General features: G+C 43.9%; 1 protein-coding gene across 1 annotated transcript in view; it reads right to left on the reverse strand.

The window, feature by feature from the left end:
- Window positions 1-12,113, reverse strand: part of anos1b (anosmin 1b) — a 215,907-nt gene that overhangs the window by 53,264 nt on the left and 150,530 nt on the right. The window contains exons 5-7 of the mRNA XM_085990034.1: window positions 9,580-9,764; window positions 6,865-6,994; window positions 246-451 (exon numbers count right to left, since the gene is read on the reverse strand). Coding sequence (XP_085846160.1) covers window positions 246-451; window positions 6,865-6,994; window positions 9,580-9,764 — 521 coding nt within the window. The remainder of the gene's footprint in view (window positions 1-245; window positions 452-6,864; window positions 6,995-9,579; window positions 9,765-12,113) is intronic.

A 12,113-nucleotide genomic window follows, 5' to 3' on the forward strand; every position in this document is an offset into this window, starting at 1 on the left:
TTAAGCAAGTGCAGGGGCAGGGAAAGGGGGGGAGGGGAGGAAAGAACAAGATACTTAGGACGTCATTGTCTGCAGTTCACTGCCAGTGACCAAGAAAATGCCTAGTGCAGCACTTAGCATTCCCTGAACAGACATAGAGATACAGTACTAAAAAGGAATGGTTTCTTGGACAGGATTTTCCATTACTACAGCAGAACTTGAAACACCGAAAGGTACAGCCACTTTAGACCCAATTTAAAACTTACTCCTTCAATTATCTTCCAGTTTTCCTTCTTTGTGAGAAAAACAGTTTTCCTAGAAACCCACTGACTCCAGTACATTTTGTAATGGTGAATGAAGAGATCTTCCTCTTGGAGTGGATCCCAGTGAATCAGAAGACTGAAAACGCCGTTGTGCCTTGCAGTGAAGTTGCCTTTCCACAAATTTCTCGGCGCACCTGGTGGTGAAGGATCTGGAAGAAATGTTAAGTAATGGAGATTAAGAAAAAGCGACAAGAAAGCAATCGAATGAAAGGATTAGATGAGACTTGCTCGTGTATAAAATGTCACAAAACTCCTGACATAGAAGTCCCAGGACACTGCATTTAATCCCCACCCACTGCTCGAGATTACCAGCCATGTTGGATTATGGGAAAGGGATGCCTTAAACACAGCTAATGACAAACGCTCTCACTGCTACCAAACTCTTCGGTAGAATTTTTAATCAAAATGGGAAAAAGTTAATTATTTGAGTTGTTTCAACCATTTCCAATCTGCTGATATTAGTACCTGGACAATATCCTAACACAGCTCCTTTGCAAGATGGTAGATGGCTTGAGGATCAAGTATTGCCTGGAGGTTGATGGTTCCTGTGCTGCTGGGAATATGGAATTGTCACCGGTAAAAGGCAATTGGCTAGGTCTAAATAATGAACATGTAAGCAATGTTCCCTCTAAGCTGTGCGCGGGCGCGGCCGCGCAGCAATGTGGAAGATACCGCGCATCGAAATAAACAGGCCGCACTCAACGAAGAAAATTCAGAGGGAACACTGCATGTAAACCTGGTGAAGTTTAGCTGGACTTTTTTGGGGGGTTGGGGAGCAGTTTTGATTTTATAAGTGCAACCCATAATAGATCAGATTGATCATTTTGATCCACGGGTTGCATCCATAATGCAGCTTGCTCACGGTCAATGGAAGAAGCAGGCTTGATGGGTTATTTTTCATTCTATGATTTCTTGTGCAGACAACTGTGATGCCATAAAACATTAAGCTTCAATTCTTCACAAAAGAGTTGACCAGAAGGAATAAAAATGGGAGGACATTTTATATGTGGTGCAAAAATAAATGCAATGAATCATAAAACATTGGTTTAGAGTCATACAGGTGAGGATTATGATTCACAAATGACTCCATTATTTAGAAAGTATTGGCCTATTTACACAACTAAGGCAATAAATATAGTGACACCTCATTATTAGTGATGAGTTTGACTATGCTATTTTATGATTCTTCTTTCACTCATGAAGCAAGATTTTGTATATTGCAATAAATCACTGATTACAGTGAGTTTACAAGCCAATACACAGAACAATAACAACAGCTTGTATTTCTATAGCATCTTTAAAGTAGTAAAACGTCCCAAGGTGCTTCACAGTCTAAAAATAAAGTAAACATACATATAATGCCTCAATAGTACTGTAATTAATTGTTCTCATGTAGATTACTGGCTACAGACAATGTTTTTTTTTTAAAGTCACGGGGATGACTTAGCATTTGGGGTGCACACATTATCAAAGGAAATCCAATATTGCCAAATTGAATGAGTGAATTTCAGAGTTGGCTCTCTGAAGTTTTTTTTCTCCTAATTTATCAGCTTGTGTTGAGGAATAAAAGGCTGACAGCTCCTTTATCACTTGGTCTAGGGCACTAGGTCCTCACAGTGGCCTATTGTCACAAATCAAACTTCAAGGCTTGGCCTCTTGCTCAAACTTGCTGCTGTTTTTTTCCCCACTGGCAGAGTTTGTTTGAATGGTGTCTTAGAAAGCAACAAAATAACTTGAGGTTTTAACTTTTTTTTTAAAAAATAGGCCAACAATCAATGAAATCTTTTTATAATTAACAAGGAGACCTCAATCAGCAGAGTTCTACTAAAATCCTAATGCACCTGTTTGGGTTGTGATCCTCATTCAAGTCAGGCTGAACTCTTTAGCACTTCAACCCTGGGGTAAATGTTCCATGTGATGAAAAAAGAAAAAAAGTCACTGCTGGAACAAAGGTCTATTTTGTATTAAGAAAAATGGTAAACCTTTGATAACATCAAGGCTTGGGGTAGTTTGTGGACCAACATGTTCAGTTGTATCTTTTCTTCACCCCATTATCAGTAAGGGCTCGTCCTTCATCAGGAGGACTTTTGGGGTTACATGTGGGAGGCTGCTGGGTGGAACCTCTGACCTGCCATTTTCTTATTCAAATAAAAGCAGAAATGTAGAAACAGCTGGTCAGCTCAGTCTACAGTTTCATAAGAAATAGGAGGAGTAGGCCATTTGGCCCTTCAAGCCTGCTCCTCCATTCAATAAGATCATGGCTGATCTGCTACCTCATCTCCACTTTCCTGCACTATCCCCATATCCCTTGATTCCCTTAATATTCAAAAATCTATCGATCTCTGTCCTGAATATACTCAGCGACTGAGCCTCCACAGCCCCCCAAAGATTCACCACCCTCCGAGTGAAGGAATTTCTCTTCATCTCAGTCCTAAATGGCCGACCCCTTTCTGGCTCTGCAACTCTCTGGCATCTTCCCCATGCCTGGTCTTTCTGCTATGCCCCCACCTCCCACCCAATTAATGGAGCAGCCAGTAGGGAAAAATGCAAAATGCAAACTTGTAGGAAATACACATCTTGAAACTTTAATACTGTGTCTGTCACAGATACATTAGTTCTACTTTTTATCAAATGCCTTGCTTGGAAATGGACTAGACACATAGGGCCAGATTTTCAGTGTGCCGTGAGGAGGGCTTTTAGGCGTGCGGGGGGGGGGGGGGCAAAAATCCCGAATTCGGGGGTCCCAACACCATCCCGCCCAAAACCCGCCTCCACGTAAGTTTCAAAGGAGGCGGGCACCCGCCCCGCACTGGGACCCGCCGGCCCAAGGCGGGAAGGGATTAGTGTCAATTAACTGCCTGTTAACAGGTAGTTAACAGGCAGTTTTTAGCCTAATCCCTATTTTGAGGGGTGTCGTGTGGGATTCCCGACTGCTCTAAACCACGCCAGGTTAGAGCAGGCGGGCCGTCGGGTTGAAGGACTTGGAGGGGTCGCGATGTCGGTTCAGGTGAGTGATGGGTGCATGAGTGCAAAGGTAAGTGTGTTTGGTATGTTTAAAGTGTGTAAAGAAGTTTAAATTACCTGTACTTACCTTACCAGCCTTTCTTCCTCTAGGCGTCGGGAGTCCATCACTCAGCCGGCACTGAAAGCTGAATGGCTGCAATGTCAAAAGTGACAGCCTTCAGCTTTCAGTGCCGGTGAGAGTTCTAACTGAGTCTGCGTAGAAGGACTCAGGTTAGAAATCAGACTGTCAGTGTTTGACAGCTTCAAACAGCTGTGAAACACTGATATTTCATCTGTCAACACCTCTTAACAGATGAAATTTCAGTCTGTGACATCACCTGTTGCCGGGTGGCCTTTAATTGGCCTGCTGAGCCCGCTGGGTGGGCTCAACAAGGTCAATCAAGGGAAAATCGCGTGGATTGGCCGGACGTCGATGGAGGTGGGACTAAAACCCGAAAGCTGTAGTCCTGCCTCCTTCCCGACTGCTGAATGAAAATCCAGCCCATAGAGGGGGTGGGGAGAGAGCGGGGAAGAGAGAGAGGAGGAGGAAAGAGATGGTAGAGCAAAACAGAGAGGAAAATAAAACAACATCTTGAAAATATTGCTTGTTACATGCAGAATTTTGAACGGCAATAAATAGAATGTACTCAACTCTGACTTTGTGCAGTGCAAATGGTGGACTGTTTGGCTTTGATTTTAACTGCGGGGCTGTTTTGGGCAGGTGAACAGTGGTGAGAGTTAGAAAGTGTTGGGATTGGCTGCTGGGCCATCCTGTGGAGGTCCCACAATTGAGAGAGAGGTGTGATCGAGGGGTAAGCCTAATCTTCTTTTGAGGAGCTCAGAGGAGCTCTCCTGCTCCTCCTGGCTCCACAAGAAAAGTAAACAAAAAATTAAAACTTACCTTTTCGGCCTTCCCCTGAACCACTTCCTTGCTGGGTTGGCCTGGAAGGAAACTCACTGTCGCTTCCCACTGAAGTTGCCTAGTAACAATTGTAATCGGGTACCGATCACGCCATTGGGACCCAACATGACTATGTTAAAAAGGACTTTTGTCATCTTTGGGCACGTTTCTTTGCCACCTGCCCAGTTAAGCAGGTTAAAATCATGGGAGGTCAGCTTCTGGGCAGGTAAGTGCCCTGGGCGATTTCTAATGCCCACCTGCTCGATTAAAAGCGCCCCCTTTGGTAAAGGCCTTAGGGTTCGGTTATTTCCAAAAGGCACCCATTTCAATTGAATGCTGAAGAATTAATAATAAACCACAAAGTTAGAAGGTGGCCTGGTGTGGGCTTACTCCCAAGATCCACCGCAGGATGTGGATCCGATCTCAGCCAGACAATTGGGGTAAAGTAATAAGCAAAAGTGAAGCACTCTGCCACAGGGAGGGGAAAAACTGGTCATCTCCAACCTAATCTCATGCAGTTCTTAGCATTGGCAGCGGTTTCACCGACCTATTTTCTTGATTGGGGTAAAAGAGAGGAGTGTAAAAGCAGAATAAAATATAGCAGCAAACTGCATCAGCAATAGTTACACCGAATATGGGGCCCATATTCAGGATTGTCGGGCCCATATTCAGAAACAACATCAACGCTTTTCATTTGGTACCTCCTGTGTTACATAGCTGGGGACAGTTTCTTTTCAATGATTAGTTTTATCATTGTGGTCCCCCAATATTTCCATTTTTCAACAGCATAAATAAATCTCTTTGTATTAAAATATATTTTAGATTTAGGGGGTAATTGTACAGGCCTACACTGTATTGGGAGCCCATTTCAGAAATTCAGATGCACATTACCTATAACTATCTTTAAAATTAATGTGTACACCAAAATTTCTGATGTGCACAGCCAGCAGGCAAAGTACCTCACCGGACTATTAAAATTTCTCCCTTACACTCAGGTGAATACTGGAGTCACATTTGGTACTGAGCTTTTCAGTTGGTTTCCAGTGACTGGTTTGGTATCCAAGACTGCAAAGGGTGATAGTCCCAACTCAGCTCAATGACAGTCAGGCAGAGACGATAAAGATGAAGATAATAACAACTTGCATTTATACAGTGTCTTTTAATGTAAAATAAAACATATATCCCACTGCACTTCACAAAAGGAAATAGATTCACAAATAGATGGATGCTGAGTAATGGAGGGGGAGATTAGGAGGGGTCAACTGATAGCTTAATTGAAAAAAAAACATGGATATTGAGAACATTTTTAAGGGAGCAGAAATGGAGAGGTAAACGGGTAGAGGGAGGGACTCCAGAGAGTGAAGCTGAAGCAGCTGAAGGCTCTACCATCAAGGCGCAGGCTGTGTTTTGACTAGTTAGGGTTTATTGAGGGTGGAGGCCAGCAGGAAAATATTGGGGTAATCACGTCTACCGATGACAAAAGTGTGGATAAAAGTGTCAGTGGCAGAGGGTTGGAGGGGGGGGGGGGGCGGGGGCAGGAGCAGCCAATATTATGCATGGAAATTGGTGGCCTAGGTGATGGAATGGATTTGGGATTTGAAGCTGTGCTCTGGTTGAAGAGAATGCCAAGGTTTTGCAGAGTCTGGTTCAGCTGCAGACAGTGGCTGGGGAGGGGAACAGAAGCTATCGCAAGGGAGTTGGAAACAATTGCTTTGGACTTCCCGATGTTCAGTTGGAGGAAGTTGTGACTCATCTGCGCCTTTTTGTCAGACATACAGGTTACACAATGTTGTTGGTGGGGCGGGGGGGGGGGGGGTGGGTAATAACGTGTTCTAGCATCTTAGAGAGGAAAGGAAGGTTGGAGAATGGAGAGTAGTTAGAGAAGGTGAATGAGTCGAATGTGGGTTTTTGTGGAGTGGCCTTAGATCAGGGGTTTTGAAAGGGAGCCATTAACTATGTCAGTTAGATTGAGAACAGAAGGGGGAGTGGAGTAGTCAGGAGCTGGATGGCGAGGAGATAGAGACTGGGGGAAGATCAGGAGTGGGAGGTGGGAAAAGGAAGCAGAAGTAGTGGTAGAAACAACTTCTTCACCATCCTCTCAGGATTTGAGAGAGAGTACGTTAGACCATTGAATGTTACAGCACAGAAGGAGGCCATTCGGCTCATTGTGACTTTGCCGAGTCTTTGAAAGAGAAATCCAAATTACTCCCACTCTTTCCCCATGACCCTAAAAAAAATTCATTTTCATGTATACAGCCAATTTCCTTTTGAAAGTTACTATCGAATCCCACAACCCTTTCAGGCAGTGCATTCCACATCATGAGAAGATCAAAGTGACCTTCCACCGCGTTTTAAAACAAAGGAAAACTGGGATGGTACAGATCTTCTGCCAGTAAATCTCAATAAAACATTTAGCCAATACTGCTTTGTGTTTACAAAGCATGCAAAAACATCTAGTCCATAACATTAGTAAGTGTACCATCATTTTCTCTATTCCAACATTGATGAAAGTTGATCACAGTAGTTTGAATGCACTCTTAGTTTCCAAGTCTCTGCAGATTGGAATGTGACTGGGGTGGGAAGGGGGTCATTGATGTCTGATGGGTCTCTATTACAAACAAGCATGCTTATTATCACTATTCAGCAGCAATCACTCACCTCGGGACGAGTGGAAATGTTTACTGGGGGTGGTGAAACCTCGAGTTCCATGGATGTTGACTGCAGCTACTCTGAACTGGTACCATATGTTTGGTCTCATATTTTTCAGACCAACATGTTCTTCCGTTGTCTGGGGTATTGGAAAAAGGGAAATGAAGAGCAATTATTCACTGTGGACTTCAGTGTAATATATTTTTGAAACCCATAGGGATCAAAATGATGAATGATGAGATTTCTTGGACTTTGTAAAATCTCAAGCGTCCCAAAATTAGATGCCAATTGGTCTTTAAAATATTGCATCAGAATATGATGAAATGTTTTAATGGTAATACTTCACATTACTAAGAATTAGCATATTTAGTGGCAAGATCAATAAATAGTTGGACTACTGCCAACTTCCTAACAAACAGCTTTCTCACGGTGATGTGTCGATTTCAAGGGCAATTATTGCTAGTAAAAGGTGTTTATTCCACTGTTCAACATACTGTACAATGTAATATCACAATCTTTGTCAATAGAATCAATGCATTGCTCACACTGGACATTACAACAAAGGTGACCTGCCTCAGCTCTGACTCTGCTACAATTTGGAAAAAATTTGGACATTGTGATCCATGAATTTCCAGTGAGAGACTTTCAATAGTGTAATTAAAGTGCCTACCAGTGTGGGGGGATTGAAGAAAAGGGGTGGCATTTGAGAGAAAGGAAGCATATCATGGGCAAAGGACTGAGTTTTTAAAATTTTATTATATATAAGTTTTCATGCACTCTCAGGAACGGTACATGCTATAATAAAGATTTCACAATAATTGCAAGTAAATGCAGTGATAGTCATGCATAGTTAGAGAGTTCTATGCATTAAGGTGATAGTTGCTTCGATAGGGCCAGCTGTCAGGGTACTAGAAGTATGCAAGGAGGGGGCGGGGTGTGAGATGCTGCATTACACTACAGGAGCAGAGGTCCTCGTCAGGATTGTGCAGGGTGCTGAGGCATATCTCCTCAGCAGGTAGCCCTGGTATCAGTCCAGTTATGGAAGCTTTGGGTGGGTGGGAGGCAGGCTTATAGGAAGGATCCATATCTCCTGGTGTTTCCTCAGCTCCAGGCATAACCCAGGTGTAACTTGGGGGACCATTTAGTGCAGGTGGGATGTGGGGCAGCTGAGATTCCCCCGTGGAGAGTTGAATGTGAGGCCTGGGACATTTGAACTCCTGGTACTCAATAGCATTTGGAAGAGCTGCCTCCCAGCTGAAACCGGCAGGATTGATGCCAGGGCTGGCGGATGGGAGCAGAAATTTGCCAGGAGCCCGACACTGCTGGGGACCCAAAGGAATGATGGACCCTGGCATAAAGTTAGCGCTGATTTGGGGGGGGGGGGGGGGGGGGTCGGTGCTTGAAAGGAGATGCTGGCACTGGGAGGGAAAGGCAAGATCGGGGCTGTGGAGGCCCAAGGACTCCATGCGGGGCCTGGTGGTGCACTCCTGCTCCTCCTGGCCCACAAAAAATCCTAACAAAAGTTAAATAAAAATACTTAACTTGGCTTCTTCTGGCCACTCTGCTGACTCCTGCCAGGTCTGGCCATCGGGATAGAACAAGTGTAGGCCCCCTGATTTTCTGAGTTAAATACGCTGCCAATTACATCATTGGCTATGACATTTGAATGTAAAGTAGGGCCAAGCCTGCTTTGGGTAGGCAGCCCATACCTGTTTTTAGTGGAGCAGAAATGGCGTTGGTGGGAACACATCAAGAATGCAGTGGATTCCTGATCGCCATTTTAATGACTCCTCCGCCCCTAGTGACAGTAGGCAGCCTCTCGGCAGTGCCACCTGCCACAGAGGTGGACAATATCGAGTTTAGGACTGAGGTGTGCATGTGAGGTGGCTCTGTGTTGTAGAGGGTCAGCTGTAAGGGGATCAATTTGTGTTAGATTTTAAGAGCACGGGATCCTGGATGAAGTGCTGGGCATAGACATAGTGAAAATAGTCATGTTGGGTGAAATGACATTTATGGGCCAGCTGGTGGAAGGACACGATTCTGTCCGGGTGGAGCAGTTTTCCTAACCTAGCGATACCTTTTTCATGCCACGCCGTGAAGCCACTGGCATGTAGATCTTCAAAAATGTTACTCTACACCATACATGGGGCCGGCTTCCCTCTAGATTGCTAGTACCAGAGATACTATTGGGTGCTTCTGGTCTTTCCTGGGAATCTGTAAAGAGAAGTGGAGCTGGTAAGGTGGTATTTGCCTCCATGCCAAGCCAGAGGTTTTGGGATAAAGTCTTTTTCCAGGGAATAGTACCCTGTAATTGGGCTGCCCAGTACTAGTGCTTGAAGTTTGGGAGACTCGGCCCACATTGTTTGTTGCAGAGTCAGAGCTCTCTCAGACATATCATTAGCCTTTAAGCTTTGGAATTTTTTAAAAATTTTTTATAGCTCTGACTCCACAACAAAGAATGTGGGCTGAGTCTCCCAAACTTCAAACACTAGTGCTGGCCAGCCCAATTACAGGGTACTATTCCATTGAAAAAGACTTTATCCCAAAACCTCTGGCTTGGCATGGAGGCAAATGCCACCTTACCAGCGCCACTTCTCTTTACAGAATCCCAGGAAAGGCCAGCAGGTGCCCAGAAACACCCAACAGTATCTCTGGCAGCCATTTCAACAAAAAGAATCAAGAGCGTGTCTGCTTTGTGACGTGTGCCTCATATGACAAGCTTACATAAGCAACTGTCTCCCATTTGCTAGCATCATCTTCACTTGGATACATTCCAGAGTTCCACCTTCTCTGCAATATATAAAATACTGGTTCCATAGAAACATTAAACTTGGACATCCATGCAACTGCTAGCTTCCCATTTTTGTCTTCGGTGAAACTCAATTCCTTCCTGGGCTTCAATGGGACACCTGAAGGGCAAAGAAAAGTCTTAAAAACACAACTGTATTTCACAGCATTAAAACGCAATACATGGACTCATGCACAGATATGGGAGATCTGTTGTGTTTGTATAAAAGATCAGTGCAGTCAAGATGCTGAACAAATATCAGATCTTCCATCACTACTGTACCCTCAAATACCTGCTCCTCTGCTGAGGAAGGCAAGTAAGTTACACACTTGGGGTGTGTGCATTGTACATTTTTTAAAATTCGTTCATGGGATGTGGGCGTCGCTGGCAAGGCCAGCATTTATTGCCCATCCCTAGTTCCCCTTGAGAAGGTGGTGGTGAGCCGCCGCCTTGAACCGCTGCAGTCCGTCTGGTGAAGGTACTCCCACAGTGCTGTTAGGGAGGGAGTTCCAGGATTTTGATCTAGCGACGATGAAGCAACAGCGATATACTTCCAAGTCAGGATGGTGTGTGACTTGGAGGGGAACTTACGCGAGACTTGTATAAGAAAAATAGCACCAGATGGGTACTAATACACTGTGTGTAATGTAGAAAATAGGTCATTCATACACATGTAATGTAGAAAATGGATCATTACTGTCAAAGACTGATTTCCCCCAAATGGAGATATTATCCAGTCAGGGTCTTTATATGGCTTATATAGTAATGAGGGAGCCATAAAACAATGTGTGTAATATTATCCTGACAGGATCTTTATATGTGTTTTTAATTAATGAGAGAGGCATATTTTATAGACTATTTTATGAGGTGTGAGGGTATTTTACAGAGGAGCCTTATACAGGTTCTTTCAGAGAGAGAGGTGTCAGAGGCCATGTTGTCATATGGTTTCCCTCAAATGAGCTGCAGCTTTTATGGGACACTGTTATGGACAAGTGTGCGGGGTATGTATAGGCTATAACACAGTGCTATGAGAGAATTCTATCTAGAAAATGTGAGGGGATTTTCGTGGGTCTGTAACAGAAAATCAGGTGGGTTGGAGCATATGCCTGTAAAGGAGCCCGCCCAGTTTTCCCAACATTAAATTAATGGAAGGAAAATTGGGTGGGTTCCTCACAGTTGTGTACTCTGACCGGCACAATTTTCCAATACAGTATTTGCTGTGCCCAGGCCATCCAGCGCTCCTGGGCACAGACCCAAGAAAATCTCCCCATTAACGTGAATAGTCCAATATAAAATAAATTAGGGCTATTTCAGTTATGAATGCTGTCTAGACAATGATCGAGTATATTACAGTGAACATTCTAGAGGCATCACCATCAATTGGGTGATTTTGAAAAGTGAACTTGGGGAAAATATTAATTAGAAGAAACTTTTTCCTGTCTATTTTCTATGGCCCGGATTTTACGACCCCCACGGGTGTGTACGAGGTGTGTACGCACCCGAAGGGGCCTCGCAAGTGCCGGTTTCAGGCATGCGAAGCCTATGCGCCAAAACCCGGCATTTGCGACTCTTGACAGATCATCCACCTGCCCGGGAGAAGGGCCTCTGTGAGCAGAGTTCCGCTTTCTGCATAATTTCCGCCCGCTGAAAACCTTTAACTATCTTGCGCCTGGTAAAAGCATGCGTAAGGCCTGCTTTTACCAGCATAAGAGTTTTAAAAAATTTACATTTATAATTTTAAAATACTTCTTAAAAAAGTTTATTTTTAGCCCCGTAAAAAACTTAAATTTTTAAAAAAAAAATTACATTTTTGTTTAAAATCTTTAATTTAATGTAATTTAATAATTTTAAATGTGATTTAAAAAAATTATTTAATGTTTAACTTTTTTTTTAAAAAGTGATCCCCATTCATACTTTTGACAGATCTGTGCGTAGAGACCTGTCAACAGTGTGAAGGGGTATTTCCTTCTTTGATTGGTTCCCCATGGCCCACGTGATCCCAGGGACACTTGCGAACCGCATGCACCCCTGGGATAGCTGGGCCTCTGCGCATTTCATAGAGCAGAGGCCCAGGATCGCAAGTCTCGGGACCTTCGGAGCCAGCAGGTAAGTGTGTAGATTTTTTCCGATCGGAGGCATCCGCACGCAGGAAGCCTCCGATCGGAAATTCGGGGCCTATATATATTGTTCGAATAGGGAGTGCTAAGGACACTGGGGGAACAGGCTTGGAGGAGTTATTGAGACCAGTGAAATGAAGCTAAATAACCATCAGTAGAGGATTAACCTATATACCTAGGATTGGTTTCTTTCTTTAACCTAAGGTGTTACAGAAATTTTAGAATTCCAACTTTGTGTATTTTAAGTTATCTTCCCTGTGCTCTGCTGGTGGTGGGGAGGGTCCCGTCAATAGCCCCACTTTCCCGGAATTGTCACAAACAGATCATCAAAAATAAAAAGACAGGAGAAAAAG

This window comes from Somniosus microcephalus, chromosome 6 (assembly GCF_052327205.1).
Source record: "Somniosus microcephalus isolate GS21.2 chromosome 6, FLI_Smic_1.0, whole genome shotgun sequence".
Taxonomy (NCBI): Eukaryota; Metazoa; Chordata; class Chondrichthyes; order Squaliformes; family Somniosidae; genus Somniosus; species Somniosus microcephalus.